The 24,325-nt window shown below is 50.2% G+C and overlaps 2 protein-coding genes across 2 annotated transcripts; one reads left to right on the top strand and one right to left on the bottom strand.

Moving 5' to 3' along the window:
- Positions 1–3,149: 3,149 nt before the first annotated feature.
- On the top strand, positions 3,150–16,175 carry GUCA1B (guanylate cyclase activator 1B). Its single transcript, XM_019738344.2, has 4 exons — positions 3,150–3,467; positions 12,719–12,868; positions 14,042–14,162; positions 14,878–16,175. Exons 1-4 carry the CDS (start codon positions 3,261–3,263, stop codon positions 15,003–15,005), a joined length of 606 nt encoding a protein of 201 aa, XP_019593903.2. The 5' UTR covers positions 3,150–3,260; the 3' UTR covers positions 15,006–16,175.
- A 1,429-nt stretch (positions 16,176–17,604) lies between these two features.
- GUCA1A (guanylate cyclase activator 1A) lies at positions 17,605–23,926 on the bottom strand. Its single transcript, XM_074333992.1, has 4 exons — positions 23,726–23,926; positions 19,063–19,212; positions 18,597–18,690; positions 17,605–18,361 (listed from the first exon to the last, which is right to left on the bottom strand). Exons 1-4 carry the CDS (start codon positions 23,924–23,926, stop codon positions 18,198–18,200), a joined length of 609 nt encoding a protein of 202 aa, XP_074190093.1. The 3' UTR covers positions 17,605–18,197.
- Between the last annotated feature and the right edge of the window lie 399 nt (positions 23,927–24,325).

The raw sequence follows: 24,325 nt of genomic DNA, 5'->3' as shown, positions 1-24,325 counted from the left end.
TGAAAAATACATTCTGCCACGAAGGGTTTTGTTGAAAGGGGAGCCGAAATTAGGACATTAGGTGGAAGGGAAAGTGGGCGGGGCCAGTGGATCTAGGGAACCAGAGTGCCGAGGGCAAAAAATATTCTTAATTTCTCTTAAGTGTTTTAATTTCTTTGAAAATCGAAAGAATGAGTTTAATCCAGGCAGAACAGGACTGGATCATATTCATCTTTATACCAATGAGTGATAAAATATTTTAAATAGTATGTAATCCATATTTATCTTATGACCTATGAAGGTGAAAGTGTGGTCACCCATGAAAGTCATATTGGGACCGTGTAGGTGGGGTCAAGGCAGGATTTTTGTCACATTATTTTGCTTTAATAAAGATGATATTAAAGCATGTCTTCAGGTGGGAATGGTCCATCAGAGAAGGATAAACTGAGGATGCAGAAAAGGAATAATTGTGGGTAGGACGTGCTTACGTAGGCAGAGCGATGAGAGCTAGAAAACCCGTGGAGGAGCTGACAGGTGGAGGAAATGGGAAGGGACGCTGCTTCCACTGAACCAGGAACAGGGCACAGTACACGGGTACAAGATGCAGAGAAGTGTGTCTGTGGTGGGAAGAGGTGGTTGTCTGATGTTATTTGTCTGTGATGTGAGGCGTATGACAAGGTCATCAGCTGAACATGGGAGTGAGTGGAGGGTTTGAGGGCGGGAAGCACAGAATCGTCCTCTTCGGGAGAAGGAGAGTGAAGTCAGGAGGGAAGAGTATGTAATACGATCGTCTGGTTTTATTTGACGGGTGTGCAGCCAGCATGATTTTAGGATTTTCTCCAGCCGTGTTCAGCCTCCTGGGCGCAGGTGAGGTGTTCGTGCATAGTTAGTGGTTAACTTGAGCCAGGCTCAGGTTTTGCCAAGTAAGTAGTTAGAGGGAAAGAGAGGTGCAAAGGTCAAGGAAATGGCAAGAGTGCTGGGCTGTAGATAAGGATAGGGAGGAAAGCGAGGTTCTGCGGGAGGTGACAGATGTTAAAAAAAAAAAATCAGATCAACAAGTTGCCCGTCTCAGTGAGGCTGGTGAGTTATTGGAGGGCAGGTGTCGTGCAGGGTGTCGTGCAGGGTCTCTGGTCCCGCTCCCCACATAAGAACGCAGGATATGGTGAGGCCAAAAAGGAACACCCACGAAGCCATAGATAGGGGAGTCATACCACTATAGCGTCACTGGAAGCTGGATTGGAGACACCGGAAGCAGGAGCCACACTATCTGCAACCTGCAGTCCACTTCTCTACCAACCGACCTCTCCTGCCAACTGCAATCCGCACTTACCAGCTCAGCTACCATCTTCTTGCTAGACTCCATTTGCTGCTAGCATAGCCACGGCAGTTATATTAGTGGCCAATGGCTCACTGGTTACAGCTGATGGCCAACTAGCCCCAGATGATGGCCATCCAACCACAGTTGATGGCCATTTACTACCTGAGCCAGCACCTTTCCACGTGAGGCCGAGAGCCTGGAAACTGCACTCTGGGCTCTGTGCCCACAAGGTGTTAGAATAAGTGAGCTGGAATAAAAGGTGGTGATGATGTTTCAATGTTTCAGAGGGAGCACGGAAATGCCTGATAGCCAGGCCTGGGGAATGGCTCCCAAACTGTGCGTGTATTGGAAAGAGCTGGAGCGCTGGTTAAAACACTTAATTGCTGGGCCCACCCCCAAAGTTCCTGATTCAGTAGGCGAGGTGGGGCCTGAGGATTTGTCTTTTTAACAAGCTCCCAGATGCTGCAGCTGCTGGCCCAGGGACCACAGGTGGATGGGAGGCCAAGGTGGCCTGGAAGAAAAACTCTTTGGAACAAAGGAGATCAAGGATCTGTGAGGCCAGAGTGTGGGATGAACCAACCGGCTCTCCACCTAGAGGCAGATGACTCTGAGCTGACGCTTGGAGACACTTGGTGACGTCACCAAGGGCAACAAGAATGAGTACATGGAGGGGTCCAGTCAGATGTGGCTTCGGAGGGACTGGCATTTCTGAGGCAGAAGAAAGAAAAGGTGGAGGCAACGATGAAGAACGAGGAGGAAACTAGCCCTATTTCCCCCCCCCCCCCCAGGGATGTGGGAGAAAAACTCATCAGCACTTGAAAGGATGACAGAGGAAGAGAGGTTCCTATGTTGGGAATGGCAAGGAAACTAAACAACTGTGAGAGATTAGAGACGAATGGAGGCAGAAAGCCTTGCGAGAGGAGGTCAGACCTGGAGATATGCAAAACAACTCAGGATGAACATGCAATGGGAGACACGCAGTGTTGCCCCTGAGACTACAAGACTCACTGGTAGGACTGATTGCCCCTAAAAATCTTCCAGAAAAATCAGTGCTCCAGGTGTTCTGCTTGCTTGGAGGTGTCATTTTTATGTTACATTAAAATAAGCATGCGTATATAATTGATTCAAAAACCAATGTGCATGAATATTTCCTCTAAAAGTAAGAAACTTCAGAGAGATGTTAAGCCGTGCTCCCAGATCTTACTCACATGTTCACATTTTGAAGAGAAAGTAGGAAAAGCCACTAGGTCTTAGGTGAAGGGTGGGTGTTGGAGGGAAGTATTTGTACTTTAAACTGGAAAATGGGAAGCTTCCAAGACTCCGGTGTGATCTGTGATGGATCTAAAGATAATTGTGCTGGGGACTGAGTTAGGCTGAGGACAGATCTGCTCAGCTGGTACCCTTCACATCACAGATTCTGCTGCTTCTCATCAGACCGCGTGGAGGAGTAAGCCCCAGCTCCCCACCAAACCCTATTTTATGGGCTAGGAGTTGGTCTTGCGTCCTCTGTGGACTTCTGAGTCTCCTGTGTCTCCAAGGTCTCCTCTCCGGAGCTGTGTGGCACCCAACTAAAGGCACAGGGAGTATGTATGAGATGGGAGTGTCTCAGCCTGTTCCCAACTGTCTTCACCCTCCCACTGCCTACCTCTCAGTCCCCCCCCCCTTTCAGAATCTGCTGGGTGGCTTAGATGAACAGGAGGGGTCAGACTGGGGGGGCTTAGCAGGCTGGAGGTCAGACCTTCCAGGGGCATCTTCTAATGATCTTAGGGTGCTTAGCTGGCCTGGTCCCGCCCCCTTGTCGCCAGCCCCCTACGCTGCCCGTCATGTTCAGTTGTCCAGGAGATGATGAAGAGGCTGGCTGAGCAAAGGAAAGGGAGGAAGAAGACCCTAACCTAAGGAATCAATCGGCAGAAGCCCAGGAAGAGGCACCGACGCTTGGTCTGTGACATTCCTGGGGGCAAAGATGGGGCAGCAGTTCAGCTGGGAGGAGGTGAAGATGGAGGGTGAGATGGACGTAGCAGAGCTCCAGGAGTGGTACAAGAAGTTCGTGGTGGAGTGTCCCAGCGGCACACTCTTCATGCACGAGTTTAAGCGTTTCTTCAAGGTCACAGGCAACGAGAAGGCCACCCAGTATGTAGAGGGCATGTTCCGAGCCTTCGACAAGAACGGGGTAAGGCCCTCTGAAGGGGAGGACTGGTGGCCAGTCCACCTGGGACATTTCTCCTCCTTGAGTGAAAGGATCATCCCTGATGGGGGGGCTCCCAGCCCCCCAGTCCTCCTGCTCTTTTCTCTCCATTGTCCTCTCGCCTTTTCTCTAAAACTCTTCTCTCTCTCCCCATCTTTCTGTCTCTTCCCATCTTCTCTTCCCTCCTCCCCATCTCTCTGCTTTCATCTGACTCTCCCTCTCTCTTCTTCCTGAGAGCTGAAGGGAGGCTCAGCAGAAGGGCACACAGGCCAGTCCTCTCTGTGTATTTCAGCCAGGGCTCTGCAGCCCCAGGACCTGGTTTCTCCCCCTCCAGAACCCTGCCACTCTAACAATAAGGAGCAAAGGAGCTGTCCCAAATAGGACGAGCCATCTTGGCATAGATCGTGAGCTCGCCCTCGTTGGGGTCCTTTGAATTGAAACTGGTCGTTCTTCCCCACCGAGAATGCTGGAGAAGGCTCCTTCATGGACTGGGACATCCGCTGCATTATTGCGAAAGTCCCTTTTGACTCTGAGTTGTGGAAGATTCCATGACGTCATTCAACCACGGGGTTTCTTTAAGCCCTCCAAGGACACCAGCAGCTAAGAAGATAATACGTTTTGTAAATGCGCACCTAGAAATTGAACTTAAAAGTTGAAACTCCCTCATTACTTAAGGTCATCCAGTGCAGCGCTTCTGTAATGCTTTACCCCGTTAGGGTTGCCTCAAATACCTATTTCAGCTCTCAGATAAGGGGAGGGGGTTGGACCTAGATAATTAATCATAACAAAGCCTCAGCACCCCACTTCTCTGTGCATAGAGAACTTCACTTTCTAGGCTGAATCACGGGAATGCCTCGTCAGGTCTGACCTGGTCCTGGTACCAGTCAGTGCCTATCTCCTCAGCACGGGCTGGGGGCTGGGAGGGTGGGGGCAGCATCTTCAGTGCAACACAAACCTCCTTGGAGATGAACCCTATAAGCTCCCTCTCAGGGCACAGAGTGGGCAGAGCTCCCAAAGTTTCTCCTTTCCTCAGTCTCTGAGTCAGCAGCAGCCCTGCAAGGGAGCGAGCAGTTTGTTACTTCAAATTAAATGATGAGAAAACTAGGGTAAAAGGATATAAATTGATTTGCCCAAGTCCTGACCCCAGGCAGGTGCACCTGCCCAGAAAGCAGTTTGTTTTCTGAAGGAGAGAAAATGATTTTTTAAAAAAACTTATTGTCATAAATATATCAATCTTCCCCATATTCATCTAAAGCTCCAATGTAACAATTCAGGATCCAAAGGAGATTATTAAATCCCTGGGCATAATATAGCTGTACCCCTTATCTTATCTCGTCTTACAAATTAGCATATACATTAATCAATGGCTTTTTTTCCTCTATACATTTTATTTTTTTATTATTTTTATTTATTTTTTAAATTTATTGGGGTGACAATTGTTAGTAAAATTACATAGATTTCAGGTGTACAATTCTGTATTACATCATCTATAAACCCCATTGTGTGTTCACCACCCAGAGTCAGTTCTCCTTCCATCACCATATATTTGATCCCCCTTACCCTCATCTCCCACCCCCCACCCCCATAACTTTTATTTTGATAGGATTTCAAATTTACACAAAGTTGCAAGAATAGTACAAGTAACGCCCATGTACAATTTATCCAATTGCCTTATTTGCTTTATCATTCTCTCTCTCTCATATATATATATTTCTTTTTTAAGAGAAATTTGGAGACATCACACCTTTTTTACCCCTAAGTATTTCAGTGTGCTTCTCCTAAGAACAAGGACATTCTTTTAAATAACTTAATACAACTATGAAAATCAGGAAATTTACCACTGATACAGTTCTATTACTTAATTGACAATCCACATTCAACTTTGGTCAGTTTGTCCTGATAATGTCCTTCAGTGCTTTTTTTTTTTTTTTTTTTTCAGTCTGATGATGCATTACATTTTCTTGTTCTCTCTCCTTAGTCTTTAATTTGGACTCTTTAATCTCCGCTTTTCTTTGTCTTGTCTAATCCTGACATTTTTGAAGACCGCCAATTATTTGGGCTTGTCCAGTGTTGTCTTGTGAGTAGATTTGGGTTTTACACTTCTAGCAAAAATGCCATAGAAGTGACATTTGTCCTCAGTGCATCACATCAAGGGGCACATTGGTTTGTCCCGTTACTGCGGTGACTAACTTCATCATTTGGTCATGTGGTGTTGGCCATGTTTCTCTTCACTGTAAAGTTACTATTCTTCCTTTGTAATCAATAAGCATCTTATGGGGGGTTCTTTCAGATGAAGTAAATATCCTGTTGCTCATCAAATTTTCATCTACTAGGTTTGGCATCCATTGATAATTTTCTAACTCCACCGTCCCTTCTTTATTTATTTATTAGCTGGCATTCTACTGGAAGGAAGAGCTTTCCTAGAAGGTGTGTCAAGTTCCTCTGTCAGGGATTGAGCCTTCTTTCTTTTCTCTTCCCACTTAGTCTCTCTCTCCAAACCCACACCCAACTCCACTTCCCACCTTGACAATTATTTTTAAGGAGGGCGCAGCTCACAGTGGCCCATGTGGGGATCGAACCGGCAACCTGGTGTTATCAGCACCACGCTCTAACCAACTGAGCTAACCGGCCACCCCTACCACCTTGACAATTTTTATACCAGCTAGTCTCATTTCTGGGCAACTGGTCTGAGATTTCTGGGGCAAATAAAATAAAAAGAGCTCATAGACCTAGCTCACATGTCAAAATCCGGGGTGATGAAAACAGGTTTGGTGCAGGCAAGGAGGGAGGAGCATCTCGTCTCTGCTGCTACTCTCCCTTGTAACACTCCTCTCTGGTGGTTGCCCTGTGACGCACTGGAATGGAAGAAAACGGAGAATGAAGCCCAAATGTCATTTGGGATCCTCATGTAACTTGTATTGGGGTCAGGATGGTGCACAAATACCCAATTCAGGGAGAAACAGGGCAGATAATCCTACAGAGCAGATCACACACCTGTCGCTTCTGCTCTTACTCTGGAGTAGATAGAGATGTTTCCATCACCGGTGGCCTCTGTGGGTAATTGTCATGCGGGAGACCCTGCTCGCTGCGCCATTTGTCGTGCGGGGTGGCCTGCAGGGTCTCTGGTCCCGCTCCCCATACAAGAACGCAGGATATGGTGAGGCCAAAAAGGAACACCCACGGAGCCATAGGTAGGGGAGTCATACCACTTTATTCTCTCTGGCGGCACTATACTCTCACTGGAGGCTGGATACACACTGTCCGCAAACCGCCATCCACGCTTGCCAGCCCAGCCGCCATCTCCTTGCTAGCCCCATCCTTCTTCTCTCCTCCTTCTTCTCCCTCTAGCGTAGCCACAGCAGTTATATTGTGGCCAATGGCTCACTGGTTACAGCTGACGGCCAACTAGCCACAGCTGATGGCCATGCAATCACAGTTGGCCATTTACTACCTGAGCCAGCACCTGTCTATGTGAGGCCGAGAGCCTGGAAACTACTCTCTGGGGCTCCGCCCCCACACTCCACCCCTACAGGCTCTCGCCTCACAATCTACGCGACAAGCGTCTTCCGCGAGGGGACCTGTGCGAGGAGCCTGGGGGTGAATGCAATATCCTGGACACAGCCAGGCTCTCTGTGCACAGCCAGGGTTTCTCAGGGCACCACCAGTGCTTCTGGGCACAGCCAGACTTCCTGGACTTCTTAGGGTACCACCTGTCTTCCCGGACACAGCCAGGGTTTCTCAGGGCACCACCAGTACTCCTGGGCACTGCCAGACTTCCTGGACTTCTTAGGGTACCACCTGTCTTCCCGGACACAGCCAGGGTTTCTCAGGGCACCACCAGTACTCCTGGGCACAGCCAGACTTCCTGGACTTCTTAGGGTACCACTAGTTTCCCCGGGCACAGCTAGGATTTCTCAGGGCACTGCCACTCTCTCTGGGAACAGCCACACTTCCTGGACACAGCCAGGGCTTCTCAGGGCACCACCACTCTCTGTGGGCACAGCCACACTTCCTGGACACAGCCAGGGCTTCTCAGGGCCTTCCTGGACACAGCCAGGGCTCTCAGGGCACCGCCACTCTCTGTGGGCACAGCCACACTTCCTGGACACAGCCAGGGCTCTCAGGGCACCGCCACTCTCTCTGGGAACAGCCCGACTTCCTGGGCACAGCCAGGGTACCTTCAGGGCTCTACTACTCTCTCTGGGAACAGCCCGACTTCCTGGGCACAGCCAGGGTATCTTCAGGGCTCAGCCAGACCTCTCAGCGCACTGCCACTCTCTCTGTGCCTCTCAGGGTACCCTGCTGGAACAACAGCGACTCACAATCAAGGTGCTTACATATTCTCAATGGCGGCCAGTCAAGAGACAAAAGCAAATATCCCACAGTTCCACTAACAACAGTTCCCAAACAAACAGTCAAGCAGTCCATTAAATTAGGGATGGAAGGCAATTCCCCATAGTCCATAGTCATTCACCAGGGCTGTCCTGGGGGTGAGGGACGACCTTGACCTCACCCTCATCTCCCACGGAGGACTCAGCAAGCGTTACCTCCTGGGACTATAAGTCCTGCATCCGGGCTGCCTGAGCAGGAACTTCCCCGGCCCACAGGGCTGCAACGACCTTCGCTTTCTCCGGCCTGTGCTGGTTGGGGAACCGTCCACATCTTTCCACCTCTCCACGGGGCTCCATCTCTCCAGCAGCTGCATGGCTTTTCCTGTGCTGGTGGGAGAACCGTCCACATCTTTCCACCTCTCCACGGGGCTCCATCTCTCCAGCAGCTTCATGGCTTTTCCTGTGCTGGTGGGAGAACCGTCCACGTCCTCCCACCCCTCCACGAGGGTCCAGCTCTCCGGCAGCTGCTCCTCCTGGTCTTCCTCAGACTGAGTGTTCATACACACAAACTGCTCCACCGTCCTTCGGGGAGCTTTGGCCGGCACCATATCCTGCCGACTACGCCATGTGTCATGCGGGAGACCCTGCTCGCTGCGCCATTTGTCGTGCGGGGTGGCCTGCAGGGTCTCTGGTCCCGCTCCCCATACAAGAACGCAGGATATGGTGAGGCCAAAAAGGAACACCCACGGAGCCATAGGTAGGGGAGTCATACCACTTTATTCTCTCTGGCGGCACTATACTCTCACTGGAGGCTGGATCCACACTGTCCGCAAACCGCCATCCACGCTTGCCAGCCCAGCCGCCATCTCCTTGCTAGCCCCATCCTTCTTCTCTTTCTCTTTCTCCCTCCTTCTCTCTAGCGTAGCCACAGCAGTTATATTGTGGCCAATGGCTCACTGGTTACAGCTGACGGCCAACTAGCCACAGCTGATGGCCATGCAATCACAGTTGGCCATTTACTACCTGAGCCAGCACCTGTCTATGTGAGGCCGAGAGCCTGGAAACTACTCTCTGGGGCTCCGCCCCCACAGTAATTAAGGGCAGGCGCACAACTGATGAGAGTAGCGCCGGCTGGAAGCTCCCAGAAATGGTCCTGGGGTTTGCGGTAACTTCATAGGTGAGCTCACTTGTCAGGAAGGGGCTACTCTAGAATGTGCATCTTGTAAGGCAAGGGTATGGAGACAGAGTCCCAGAGAGCAGTTTCCAGGCTCTCAGCCTCACGTGGAAAGGTGCTGGCACAGGTAGTAGATGGTCATCAGCTGTGATCAGATGGCCATCAGCTGTAACCAGTTAGCGTTTAGCCACTAATATAACTGCCGTGGCTACGCTAGCAAGTGCGATTGCTATTAGCAAAGGGGTTGATTGGGGGGCAGAGAAGCGGATGGCGGATTGCAGCTCGCACATTCGGTTAGCAAGCGTGGATGGCAGATTGTGGACCCTGTGGATGCTAATTCCTGTGTCTTGCCCGGCCGCCAGGAGACTGGGGTGCAGGAAGACCCCTGTTGGGGTACTGACAGATGTTTGCTTTTGTGTCTCAACCAGCGCCATCGAAAATATAGTGTTATGACTCCCCTATCTATGGCTCCATTGTTGTTCCTTTTTGGCCTCTCCATATCCTGCGTTCTTGTTCTTGCGCATTACACAGGGATTGTAGGGGAGGAGGAAAGTTTCCTCTACCCTCAAGTTTCTTGTGGCTGATCTAATAATCAAATAGACATGAGCTGGATTAACAAGAGAAAATAACTAAGTTTTAATACATGCATACATATGGCAACCCCATATACGTGAGAGAGTCAGAGACCCCCACATGCACAGAGGTTCAGAGACAGAAAAGGAACATGGGTATATTAGACATTCTGAGCTAGGGTTCAGGTAAGGTGTCTCGGGGGCTTCAAAGGGTCATTGCAGGATGGTAGGAAGAGCAGATGTGTGTTATATAAATGTTTGTCCTGCCCTATAGACAGGTCAAAAGAGGTTATCTCTGACAATCTCTTATTATAGGCAAGACCCCTAATTCAAGTTCTTCTAGGTAGTTAAGGGAGGGGCAGACGTTTCTCTTGAGCCCGTGGCTAAAGTTGCCTTTAGTTGAAAATAATCCACATACCACAGAAGCACATCGTGGGGTGGTTTCTTCTGAATTTCCACCGGATCATTGTGGAAAGTGTATCATACTGAGAGAGGATATTCTGAGAAGGTTCTAGACAAAGAATGGAGGAGAATCCAGAGATCTAGAGAGCAGGGATTTGCCAGTGGTTTTTGTTGTTGTTGTTGTTGTTTTTGTTTCTTTCCCCTTAGTGCTAGACACCAGGCTCATTTTTTAGACAATGATAGATCTTGAGTGGAGTAAGAAAGTTCTCCCCACTTGATGAATTAAAGAAGACAAGTAGCTTGGAAGGCTCTGCCTTAGGCAATTTATTCGACCTCTGAGTTTCAGGTTCCTCACCCATTAAATGGGGATAACAGACCTGAGAGAGATGAGGTATGTAAAATAGATGGTCCCTACCAGTCACGTTTTTTTCTTTAACTTTTATTTATTTAAATGTGTTTTTCCAGGACCCATCAGCTCCAAGTCAAGTGACTGTTTCAATCTAGTTGTGGAGGGCACAGCTCACAGTGGCCCATGTGGGGATCGAACCGGCAACCTTGTTGTTAAGAGCACTGCACTCTAACCAACTGAGCTAACCAGCCACCCCCTACATTTCCTTATTCAACTCTTATTTAAAAAGAAACATATGAACTATTTTTAGTAAGCTTAATAAATCACAATTACTAACGACAATAGCCTTTTAAAGAACAACCAATCATTACATTGTATGCCTTAAACTTACACAATGCTCCTTAAAAGGCTATTTGCAATCATTCTCAGGAAAGCTGGGCGAAAAAACTGGAAACAACCTTCTGTGAGTGAATGGAAAACAGACTAGGGACCATTCACTCAGTGGAGTACTACTCAGCCATTAAAATGGAAGGAACTTGGATGAATATCCAGGGCATTGTGCTGTGTGGGGGAAAAAAACAATCTTAAAAGGTTACATACTGTATGATTCGATTTCTATTCCATTTTCAAAGTGAAACTGTGACAGTGATGAAGAATAGATCAGTGGTTGCCGAGTGACACAGTTGGGAGAAGGATGCAACTACTAAGAGGTAACGCAGGAGAGTTTGTGTTGATAGTTACTCATATCTACACATGTGATACAATTTCGTGAAAGTCTGTATCCACAAAAACAGTGCATTAAAGACTAGTGGGGATGGGGGAAGGAACAAACAACCACTGCTAAGAATCTACCCTAAAGAAATTATTGCAGATGTAAGAAAAAATATAGTATATGCCCGAAGAGGTTCATTGGGTAACGTAAAATATTAAAACCATGTTCCGCGAGAAGGACTGCCCAGTACCCCTCAAAAAAAAAAGATTTTAAATAATTTTGAAGACATGGGACATTTAAAAAGAAAAAAAATCCAGGAAATGAAACTATAGCCACAGTCTGACCTCAATTAGGTAAACACATCATGGGGGGTGTGGAGGGCCAGAAGGAATTATATAAAAGATATAAAACACTTCAGGAGCTGAGGTAGCCTCATTTTATTTTCTTCTTGGTTTTTCCTTAGGCTTTTTTGTGATTTCCCTCATTTTCTGTCCTGTTTTCCTACTGGCTCACACCTTGCTGACACAGGCACCCCTATCTCAGGTTGTGTCTCCCAGTGGCCTGACCCAGTGGGACAGAGGTGCTCTGAGCCAGCAATGTCATTTCTGATTACACTCATTGGAATGACAGACACTCTTGGGGGAGCCAATGACTCAGGTTTTGGATTTGAAGAGGTATTCCTCCCCCCCCCGAAATACGTGAGGTCACAAGGTGTATGTGGGAACAGCCTGTGAAGCTCAGCCCGAGACCCTGGCCGGACAGACCCACTGCAGCCACCACCACCAGCCTCTCACCTCAAACTCCTCTGGAGTCAAAGCTTGGTCACCCCCTACTTCTTGTTTACGGCTTTGGGAATAATGGCCACTGTCCTATTTCTGTTTGAGGAAGGTTCCGTTTCTTGGTCAGAGTCACCTTAGAAGTGGACTTTGCCCTTTCTCCATCCTCTGGCCAGTGAACACCTGAGCTCTGGCCCCTGCCTTCCTAGGTGGGGGTAGGGGTGCAGGACTGTTCTTCAATTGAGTGTCCACCTGGGCATAGAGGTGAGTGGGGATTGGAGCCACTGCCCTGTCCACCTGCCCTTGGGCTCAGAGCAAACAAATGTGCAAAGGAATCTTTCAATGGCAACACTGCTTTCTAATCTTTCAAACTACCTTGATTTCAAATCCAGATCAAGTCGATCATTTAGTCATTGATTCATAAATATTTATAAGACCCTGATTCTGGGCATGAGTGACACTGTGCTAGGCGTGAAAGAGAAACAGAACCAATGTAAACCCCTCTCTTTTCTCCAGGAGCATATCATGTAGCTAGAGAATGCGACATACGAAACAGGCGACAATACCAGAGTAAGTCCCAAACTGTGCAGGATAGGTAGCAGGAGCTGTGAGTGTTAGAAGAGGGAGAGAGAGAACCCTATGGCTGACATGGGCCAGGAAGGAAGGCTTCCAGGAGGAGGGGGTCCTTGAGCTGAGCCTTGAAGGACGGGTAGGATTGGGTGATCCTGGAGACTGGGCAAGGATGCCAGGATGGAGAACAGCACGAGCAAAGAGTCAGAGGCCATACGGGTTGCAAAGAAGTGGCGAAAGGCCTGAGTTTGTAGGAAAGAATGATAGCCCAGAGGAGGGCACACACCTGCACGCTGGGCAGGTGGGGCAGTGGGCAGGAGGGGGCTCACAGCTCCCGCTTCCCCATGCAGGACAACACCATCGATTTCTTGGAGTATGTGGCAGCCCTGAACCTGGTGCTGAGGGGCTCCCTGGAGCACAAGCTGAAGTGGACCTTCAAAATCTACGACAAGGACCGCAATGGCTGTATCGACCGCCTGGAGCTGCTTGACATTGTGGAGGCCAGTGTCTGCCCGTGGGGTCAGGCACCTGGGGCTCTGAGGGCTGAAGCAGGGGCTCCTGGGGCTGGGGTTCTGGAGGAGGCCCTGAAGTCATTCAGAGGGTGCTTTCTGACCATGGCTAGAAATCAACTACAAAGAGATAATGAAAAAAATGCCCATGTGTTTGCAAAACATTTCTAAATACGCTATGAATCAAAGAAATAATCTCTCTCTCTCTCTCTCTCTCTCTCTCTCTCTCTCTCTCTCTCTCTCTCTCTCTCATGCACTCAAACTGTTGTGAACTGAAACTGAATACTAATGCAAACATAACGTAACAAAACTTGTGAAATGCAGCTAAAGCTGGGCTTGCAGAAACAAATACATAGCCTCAAAATGTATTTATTAGAAAATAAGAGAGGAGAAAATCAATGATCTAAGAAATCATCTCAAGAAATTAAAAAAAGAACCGGCCCAGTGGCTCAGGTGGTTGGAGTGGTGTTCCTAACATCAAGGTTGCTGGTTCGATTCCCACAAGGGCCAGTGAGCCGCGCCCTCTACAGCTAAGATTGTGAACAACAGCTCTCCCTGGAGCTGGGCTGTCGTGAGCAGCCGGAGGTTGGCTTAAGATGCTGTGTGCTGCCATGAGCGGCGGCAGAGAGCGTCCAGTCGAGGAACTACACTTAATCCTCATGTTTGTGTGTCTCGTCCCCATTTCACTTCACAAACATTGCCTCACTGGGACAGGGAACAGGGCAAAGGAGAAACCTGTTCTTCCCCGTCCCATCTAGTCCAAACACCTGAATCTCCCGTGATCCTATTTCACACACATAGACACACACATCCATAAATACACTAAATTCTCTTTTCCTCTCCAAATCTCCATTTTCCTCTGTAAAGTGCAGTTTAGACCATTACAGATACATCCCTCATTAGCGGTTTTAGGTTTCAGCTCTGGCGCTTACAGTGGAAACGCCCATGACGTCGGGGTGGGGCGGTATGTGGGGTGAGGAAGTCCTCACTTGGAACTAGGCCAATGGGACCCTGAGAGAATAGCCTTAGGATAGGTCAGTTTGGATTTGGATCTGGGTCCTGTGGTCCTCAGATGCACAGCCTGCAGGGGACACAGTGCTGAGGGACATGGGTTGGGGGGGAGGGGCGAGGATCCCATCAATGCCTCTGGGTTTTCTCTGGCAGGCGATTTACAAGCTGAAGAAAGCCTGCAGGGTGGAGATGGACTCCGAGCAGCAAGGCCAGCTGCTCACGCCAGAGGAGGTCGTGGACAGGATCTTCCTTCTGGTGGATGAGAATGGAGATGGTAACAGGGGCAGAGATGGTGGCCCACTCCATAGCACCCCCGCTTCCTGGCCATGTGACCTTGGGCAGAGCTCTCCTCTTCCTAACTGGTGTCCTCATCTGTGAACTGGGTGTGGAGAGGACTACATGAAATTACAAAGGGCGTCACTAGCATGTGACGTCTGTAAGAGTGATTAAAACTCCTATTGGAGTTGCTGATGGAGGCCAGGCAAGCATAGCGGAAGAGTAGGGGCTCTGGAGTCAGGCAGACAGGATGATTCATGTAACCTCTCAGCTTGGTCTCAGTTTCCTCATCTGGAAAATGGGGATAATGATGCTGAGAGGAATAAAAGGAGCAATGTATTTAAGTACCAGGTATAGGGTAGGCCTCCATTAAGGCTACTGGGGCTCTCCTTCCTGTAGCTTGATGCCCAGCCCCAAGGCTGTGCAGGGAGGGAGTTATTTGGGAACACACCCAGAAGACCCCTGAAGAACATTTCAAAGGTACCAGGGGCAAAAGTAAAATTTTAATTAATTTGCAAAGAAAGCCCCTTAAAGGAACCCTTATAGGTGTCAGGAGATTCCTGGAGAATCAGAGAATTGACAGGCCCCAAGCTTAGACCTTGAGGCTGCAGGCTTGTTTGGATAAGAGCTGTAGGCGCACCCTTTTCTCCTCTTGCCCCCAACCTCATTTCTTCCATTCTCCTGCATGACTGTGTCTCCTCCCCCTTGCTCAGGCCAGCTGTCTCTGAATGAGTTCGTTGAAGGGGCCCGTCGTGACAAGTGGGTGACGAAGATGCTGCAGATGGATGTGAATCCCGGGGGCTGGATCTCTCAGCAGAGGCGGAAAAGTGCCATGTTCTGAGGGGTCTGGGACCCTGGGAGCCCTATAGGAGTCCACAGCCCCCCCCACCCCAAGACTCTGGACTCACCAGGTTTCCGGAGTAGTGGGAGGGCCCCTGGCTCAGCCTGCTTATGCCCACACTTATCCTGGCAGCCCTGTGAAGGGGGTGAGGTTGTGTGGGGAGGTGGAGGGGTTATTGGTCTGAAGCTGTCAACAGGGCACAGTCCATTGGCAGGATTTACTAGGGTGGTGAAGGGAATGGCTTACTCACCCCCTCCAGCTGCCTCTGGGAGAACTATGCCTTGGCTGGGTGGTTGTGGGACTCCCACAAATTCCTACGTGGTTCTTAGCTGGAAGCAGGGGGAGAGGCGGGGTCCCATAGACCAAATTAACAACGAGGGAGCCCACAGAGTGTGAAGCAGTGTGGTAGAAGGTGGGGCCAGAAGGTGGTGAGTCTGAAGAAAAGGTGGTGGGCTGGATAATAATTACATCCCTCCAGGATCCTGACGAGTGTTCATGAGAGGATGCAGGGCTCCTCCCCCCCAAGTTGTCCCCACCAAGGGTGTCAACAAGGGAAAACAACAACAAACCAGGCTGTGGTCTCCTGCCCTTGGAGAGGTCAGCTGCCCTTAAAGGGGCTGTTTCAGCTCTGCCCTGGAACTGCTCCTCCAGCCCCTGCTTCCACCTCCCCACCCCTCTTCTCCCCATCCCGACCTCCCCCATCCCCCACATTCTCCTCTCCAATCCCCTCCCCAGCATGGACCTTCCACGCTTTCCAGCCACAAGCTGAACCGTGTCTTCTTCACGGATGGAGAAACCTTCCCTCCGTCTCTGGGGGAGACTTGGGGGCTTGATGATCTGGGTTTGAGGTCAGGTTTTCCCTCCAACTTCTATGTGACCCAAGACAGCCACTTCTCTGCCCTGACTATGGGTACCTCCTCTACACAGTGAGCTGGTTGGACTAGACCAGCAGTTTTCAGATTATTATTTTTTTAGATGTGGACTTATTTTTGTTATACAAACTGTTGTGTGCAACCCCAATATAGAAACTAGATTAAAAGGGAGCCGTTCTGGTTGAAGGGGGGTGAGCAACTCAGACCCCTCCCACCCCTGGAGCCAGAGGCACCTCTGAAAACACAAATTAAAAACCAGGGTCCTGGACCAGTGTCACCCCTGTGAGACCATTTAAAGTGGCACTTGGAAAAACACTTGCTTTACCTTGAATAGCTATGTTTTCATGTTGATGTATGAAAAATAAAACTAAGTTTGTTGAACCTGTGATTTCATAGGTATGATATTCATATAGAAAGGATCCTTTAGGAATAAATTTTGGGTAAAAATTCGTTGATGAAAAGAAGTAAGAATCCAGATATGCCGTGAAACATGGACGTGGTATGTAAATGAGGTTGGGGAAGTGTCCTTATTCTAGGCGGATACCCTCCCAATGCTGACCTTCAGGAATTCCCAAGAGGCAGTCACCAAGAAGGAGCAGAAATGTCCACTCCCTGCTTTTCCACGTTGCCCTGGCATTGACCTCCACTGCCTCTCCATTTGTGCTCAGGCCCTGGCTGGCTTCCCAGTCTGAGGCGGTCCAAGAGATGGACAGGGCGGGGGTGAGCAAAGCACACCCTCTCGTCTCTCCAGGAGGCTTTCTGCAACCTGGGGCTTCACTCCCCTTTCCCCTTTTTTCTCCTTCCCGCCCTGGATTTTTATTTATCCCCCCCACTCCCTCACACCCAGCTGAAGTGAAAACTCAAAGCCCAGAAGACAGAGCATCTTTGAAAAAATGGGCACAGCTGCTCCAGCCTCTGTCTCTCCTCAGGTTCTTAGACAGGTATTCCTAAAGTTGGGGTGCACAAAGAGTGGGGATGATGCCCCCCCCAAAGCAGACTGCTCCACTCCCTAACTGATGTCAGGTGTCACTGCAGCAAGAGGGATTTCGGTGGGACCAAGGATGGTCAGGTCACATGCAATGAGTCACAGACTTGTGGGAAACCACACAGCACCGTATGCCACCCAGGGGCCAGCAGGGGAAGTATGGGGTGTTGTGCAGTCACTTCTGAATAAATAAGGATTTCCTTGGGATAAAGGACTTTCTACAGTACCACCCCACCTTCTCTCACGTTTTGGCCAACATCCAATCGAAACGGACCCTCCCTGAGTGAATGACCAGGCCTGAGTACACACACCATGCCTGGTCATTCAGTCAGTCATGATTCAGAGCTGTACTGCCATCCAAACAGTCCATCTTTGTCTCCTTGGTAACACTGTAACTTCTTGAAGGAGTTTGTTTTTTTCCTATAACTGGGGCCCTGGGAGATGCGCCCTAAAAATGGACATGTTGACCCCTTATTATTTCAAATTTGGTAAAATGTAAATCCTAAGAGATGCCCTCAATTTACAACTAAGAAAGCTCCTCCCCACATTACACGGCCCCTACATGTAACACACATACATCACATAGCATGTATGTCCAACCTCCCACACACGTCACCTTCTTCTCCACACACAACCCCCGACTCCTCTTTCATGTTCAAAGTTAAGGATCAGCTCTGGGAGGCAGTCTCTGAGTCAGACTCGCTCACCGTTCCCTGTGCTCTTACAGGAATCCATTCATAGCTTCTCTCAGCATATTTTATTACAATGATGCTTAGCCTGTGAGTTCCTTGAGGATGAGAATGGTCCTCTTTGCACATCTGACATCTAGCATTAGTACATAGTAGGTGGTCATTAAATGCTTGTTACATGGTAAGAACGAATCAATGTGAACCACACCCGTAGGCTCTAATGGTCCTGGGGCTCCTTGCAATACCAGGATGGAAGCTGCGGCCACAGGATGTGTAGGATTCCGTCAGATTCCCCGGGGAGCCCATCTCTGCTTCAGGGCTTCCATGTCTAGAAGAGAGTGGGACTGGAGACGCTGGGAGAGGGGCCAGAAGGGGCAAGGGAGGAGCCTGAGGGCAGAGGGATGCTGAGGAGTGTCCCTAGCAGGGAGCACTCACCACCAGCTGAGTCACCCAGAGGGATCAGATACCATCCTTCACCATCCCCAGCTTTGGATTCCTACCCCTGCCCTTCTGCTGCCACCGTGCACCCCAAAGAGGCGAGCTGAGCCTTTGAGTCCAGTATACTCTGTCTAGGATTAAAGCAACAATGGCGACCCCAGCACCACCATACACCCCCTCCCCAACACAGAAGCAGGGGGTGGTGGGCTCAGCCAGCTGCCTCAGCGGCCCCAGCGCCAGCCCCCTCCTCATCTTGCTCGCAGTTCTGGAGCCTGCGCACAATGCTGGTGAGGTCCAGGCTTCGTGTCAGTGTGTCCAGGAGCGTCTGGTCCTTCTGGACGCCCTCCATGAACTCCTCCAGGGACAGTTCCCCTGGGAGAGAGAAAGGGAGCCGGGTGTCCACGTCTACCTGGTAGCATTAGACCAGGGCCCAGAGCTGAGTCTTTCGAGGGGGACAGGCCAATGCCAGGAGAGGTGGCTGTGAATGGGCGGGCAAAGGAGCCAGAGACGGGTCCAAGGATCCCTAAAATCCAGCTCTGTGGCTGGAGCCCTACACCCTGGTGACCCCTCCCCTGGGGATCCCCACCCCCAACCCCGGCCTCCTCACCATCCCCATTGATATCGATCTTGGAAAATACGGTATCGGTGAACTCCTCCGCACTCATGGTGGAGTCGCTGCAGGGGTTAATGGTTCGGATGGCCTGCAGGGAAGAAGTGAGAGGACGCGTCCTAATTTGGTCTCAGGGTGGGAGTGGAGGCAGTCAGAACTCCTCTGGCTCCCAGCCTGAGTAGGGCTGAGGTGGCGGGAACAGCAGAGTAGGCAGTAGAGGCAGAGCTGGGACTTAACAGCTTGTAGAGTCTCTAGGTACAGATGAAGAAACTGAGGCCCAGAGGAGGAAAGGAACATGGCCCGGGTCACGCACGTGGTGAGGGTCAGAGCTTCCAACCCCTTCATTCCATCCTGTCCCCTTCTGAGATTGCAGTTCCATCCCCTGAAGACCCACCCTCTGGGCTCTCCGATCCTTCTGGGGCTCTGCCCCCAGCCCCGCCTGACCCTCTGCCCCTGGAGTTACCCGGATGATGGTGAGCAGCTCGTCGCGGTCAATACATCCATTGCCATCGACGTCGTAGAGCTTGAAGTACCAGCGCAACTTCTGTTCCACCTTCCCCTTGAGAACGAGGCTGAGCGCGGCCACATACTCCATGAAGTCGATGTAGCCGTCCTGGGCGGGGGCGGGGCGAGGCCACCTTGAGCCCAGTCCCGGCCCCGCCCCGCGACCCTCCCCCTTGATGCCCACCCCCATCCGTCCTGGGCGCCCTGCGTACGGTTCCCTGCCGGCCCCGGAGCCTGCTGATCCAATTCGATAAACTAACTCCCACTCGGTTATGAATGTCTGATGCTATCTCTTCACAGGCATTAGGTTCTAGCTGTCACTGGTCTGCTTTCCTGTTTCTCAAACTTGAGCCCTTCCAGTTGCAAGAAGGTGCTTGTAGGTGGGAGGAGAGAAACCGAATTCCCAGGGATGGGGGTGTGGTTTGGAGAAGCTTTTCAAAGATGGGGAAAGGGCAGAAGGTAGTTGTGGAGGTAAGGGGAGCCTTTCTCATTCTTTCCTTTATTCTTCAAACTTTACTGAGCACCTACTACGTGCAGGTAAGGCTGCAGATTTGAATCCTGGTTTCACCTTCTCAAAGCTGTGGAATCTGGGACAAAGGACTCAATATGTCTCTGGCCCTCGATTTTTTCATCGATAATAATTTCGATGGTACCTACATCTATGGGATTGTCAAGGGATTAAATGAGTTCATGTATGTAACTCAACACTGCCTGGTATACAGTAAGTACTCAATAAATGTTAGCTATTATTATTATTACTGCTATTACTATTATTATAAAGAGATCACTATGCCATCATGATGTGTATTCAGCAACAACACATCTGGACAGGACATTACAGAATCACAGACTAGGAGCACCCAACTTTGCTAGGGTCAGAGCAGGAGAGGGGCTTAAGGTGGCTTCCTGAGGGAGGTGATGCCCTCATTGAGTCTTGGAGGGGTTGGCCACGGGGGACATTCCTGTGGGATATTTCTCCAGGGTCCTGCAAATGTGTACTGGCTGACCCTCTGCTCAGCCCTGCCAGCCCTACCAGTGGGGTCAGGGAAGCAGGGAGCAGAGGCTGCCTCTGTCCAGTCCCCCCTTCACACACACACACAAGCCCCGTGAGGCTGGGAGAGGGAAGCCTGTGTCTTGCAGAGAGGCTGAGCACCTGAACTTGGAGTCCAGTCCCTGTTCCTCCACTTACAACCATGACTTTGGAACAGGGAAGTTAACGTGAGGCAGATTTTGGGTCCGCATGAGCTCTTTAACAGGCAGAGTTGCCCCTGTGGAAGGGCCAGCCTCATGCAATAATGAGCTCTCTGTCAATGAGGGTGTGCAAGCAGAAGCTAGAGGACTGCTATTAGGGATGTGGCAGCGGCTGGGCGGGGCGGCCTCTGAGCTCTGGTTCTGTGCTGGTCTTTGGCCCGAGGTGGGGCCTTCACCACTCTGAGCCCCACAGTGGGTATCATGATCATACCAAACACTTACATGGTGCTTTCCCATGTCAAGGGCTTTCGCACACACCTTAGCTTATTCAATCCTTGCCCAACCCACTTCCCAGAACCGTTGTCAGACTGGAGCAAGGCCCCTGTGCAATAATGCTGAGAAGCAAGGAAACTGCCAAGGAGTTTTCCTCAGGGCGGGGGACACAGAGTGAGGATATTTTTGCTTTTCAGTTTTTACCTTCCTGTACTGTTAGAAATTTTTACAATGAAGGAACTGAATTGCTTTTGTAATTTTTTTTTTAATGGCTAAAAAGGAGCTTTGGAAAAGTTATGGGTTTTTGTGCCAGAAAGACCTAAACCACTTCTTAGGACCCTTCTTGAACAAGTCACGAGGCCTCTTTGAGGAGCAGTTTCCTTAGTTGTAAAATGGAAACGACATTATGTGCTTTTCAAGATTGTGGTATGGATTAGATTCAGGACCAATACCACAATACCATAACAATACTAACTTGCTGCCTGTGTGGAGTGTTTTATTCGCTTTACTCGTTTAATCTCACAAGCACCCCCAGGAGGTGGGTATTAATATTTTTGGTCCCATTTTCAGATGAAAAGTTCAAGTTGAGAGAAGTTAAGCCACGCAGCTAACAAATGACAAAGCCTTGCCCAGAAACTGGGTCTCCTAAATCCTATACAAGATTTACTTTGATTTGGGGTGCCTGGGTGGCTACCAGGCAAAACTTCGAAGCAAGCAGAGCCCACCAGGTCACACCCCCACTCCCACTCCCACTGCTGTACCCCTCCCCGCCAACCCTGCCCAGTTCCCTAGGATACAACTTTTCTAACTCAGGAGCTGGCAGATATTTTTTTCTGCAAAGGACCAGATAGCAAATATTTCAGCTTTGGCAATATGTAAACGAATGGGTGTGGTATGTTCTAATAAAACTATTTATAAAATTGGCCCATAAGCCATCGTTTGCACACCCGTTTTAACTCCTCTCTGTCTCAGAACGTCCCAGTCTTGTGTGCCATCGCCTAGCCCGTCTGCTAAACTGCTCTGTATTCATGACAATGGATAGAGGCAACGATGCCCCAAGTGTGATTTATATCATGGTGTCTATGAGGCACTTTAGATGTTACAAAGATGCTCTTCATTTAAATAAACATATATTTAAATTAATGTGTATCATGAAATATAAAACCAGCCCATAAACTCCTGATTTCTCAGATAGTCATTCATTCATATAACAAATATCTATTAAGCACCTACTGTGTTCCAGGCACTGTTTTAGGTGCTGAAGATGCAATAATGAACAAGACACAATCCCTGCCCTCGTAGAGCTCACATTCCAGCAGGGAGACAGACAATCAACATAGTGGCCAAATGTTATTCAGTATCATGTGTTAGGAGATGAGACGTGCTTGGGGGGAGGAGGGGACTAGGAATGCAGGGATAGAGGCTAGTCCCCGTTAAATAGGGTTTAAACCAGGAGATCAGGGCAGGTGTCAGTGGGAAAGAGACATTTGAGCAGAGCCAAGCAGAATTCTGGAGGAGGAGGGTCCCAGGCAGCACCAAGGCCCTGAGGTGGGGGAATGTGCGGCACAATCGAGGAAGTCAGGTTTGGGACAGTACAGGTGCTGTACAAAAATTGAAGAGATGGCATATGAATGACTCAGGTTAGGCTAATACAAGGTTGGTGGGTTGCCCCTCCCTGGTGTCATATGTGTGACCTCTTTCTGAAGACCTGTCTTGATCCAAAGGGTTTCTTTAGCAGGTGAGAAGCTAAGCTATTTGGGTACATTTGGGTGTAAGGTGCTAAGGCTCTTCCCCCTCCTGTTCAGCAATTATTGCTGCTTCTGGAGGATTTGGGGGGGGTCCAGCCTGCTGGCGCCATCCCTCCTGGTCTCCCTCCCTCCAGCTCCAGTACGCTGCTCCCTGCTCCCCTGCAGGAAAGCCCTCTGATGCTGACCTTGAGGCTGGGACTCTAAGCCCATAATCTGCTTTGGCCCCTTGACCCCGAATAGTAGCAAGTTTTAAATAGCTTCTGAGCCCCAGCTTTCCCTAGAAACCTCGCCTACAATGGAGTTTGGACCTCCGGGCAGTGAAGGGAGTCTGGAAAGCTCTGGGCAGCCTCTTCCCGGCTTGCGGTGGACACATGGCAGCACATCATGACGTCTTCACCTTTTGAGTGAGCGCCAGCTGGGTGGGGATCAGCCAAGATGGGGGGCCAGACAGGGTTCTGGATCTGGGTTCTTCCAGCACTTCCTCTTGACTAAATTTTTCCAAATAAATGGAAACGTTTGCTATTGAAAACCAACAACTATCTTAGCTAATGCTCCCGACATCCATGGCAGATATTTCCATGGTGAATAAGTGGAGGCTGAGGGGGAGAGAATGGGCTCAAGGTCACCCAGCTGATGAAAAGTAGGGGTCCAAACTCACGGTGCCTAACTCCTCTTTCAGTGTCCCCTCTAGCTTAGCTAGCGGTCCTCATCCAATGCGTCCAGGGGAGACATATTTGACCTCTCAGACCTCTCCACCCACTTGAGAAAAGGTGAACTGAGGTTACTGGGTATTTTGGAGTTGGAGTAGCCTGGATTCCCCAGTGACCAGGCCACCCTGCCTATGCCCAGGTCTAATGTCCACAGAGCGCGATGGGTGACCCAAGGAATGCAGGCCTGCTTACCCCAGACCAGCCTGGGCTGGAGCCCCCTCACCCTACTCTCCACTCTCCACTCCTCCTTCTGCGTCCTTGCCAGCATCTAGGGGCCTGTGCGAAAGCACAGCCTACAGTGCCAAGCACTTAGCAGGGGCTCAATGACTGTCATGTAAGGGCTCACACCTGCCCTGGAGTAACCCGAAATGTGCGTGGAGGAGAGACAGAGGGAGCCATTCACTTCCGGTTGTGGGTCCACTCACTGCAGACCTCTCTTTCTTCCCCTGGAGAGTGAGGGCAGGGATGGGGTCCGAGTGCCTAATTCACAGTGGGCGCTCAATGAACATGAGATCCATGAAATCCCTAATGTCGACACTCAGCCTCCCCGATAAACAAAGGGCTGTGTAAATGAAGTCACTCCGCCAGCAGACGCTGCTGTTCTCACAGCGGCTCCTCCTCACCCCTACGCTCCTCACCCCTATGGGGTCAGATGTCCCCAGGTGTCCCTCCAGCACTCCCCACCCAGATCCCTGCTCACGTTATTGAAGTCAAAGGTCTCAAACATCTGCTCCACATACTGGCTGGTTGATGGGCTCAGGTTCTTGAGGCCAAAGATCTGGCGGAATTCATAGAGGGTGAGCTGGCCGGAGGGGCACTCGGTCATGAACTTCTTGTACCACTGGTGGCACTCGGTGCTGCTCAGCTCCTCCACCGACTTACCCTCCATCGCATTGCCCATTGCCCAGGCCCGCAGGAAGCCGAGGCCCAAGACGGACAAGTACCGTGCCCCGCTGTTCCCTGCACAAGGGAGACTTGGCTTTCTAGAACGGGGCCCTCCTCACTCACGGGCCCGAGTTCTCCAGATCTGAGCAAGAAAGGGCCTGAGGAATCAGTGCAGGGAAACGTCAGGAGGAGGTAAGCAGAAGGGAGAAGGTGATGGGGGCTGTACAAGCCTACACCCAAATCCAGGGGATGACAGAGAACCAGTGTTACAAGCCCTCACTAAATCCTTGCAGCCAATGGGACTACTCCCTGGGAAAGAGGAGTGAAAATAGAACAAAGCTTAGAGGAGCCGAGGCCCAGGATTACAGCTTTGAGCTAATAGGTGAGAGGATTTTCTTATCCAGGTTGTAGTCTC

This window comes from Rhinolophus sinicus, linkage group LG05 (genome assembly GCF_036562045.2).
Source record: "Rhinolophus sinicus isolate RSC01 linkage group LG05, ASM3656204v1, whole genome shotgun sequence".
Lineage (NCBI taxonomy): Eukaryota > Metazoa > Chordata > Mammalia > Chiroptera > Rhinolophidae > Rhinolophus > Rhinolophus sinicus.
This window is presented reverse-complemented; position numbering and strand designations above follow the sequence as displayed.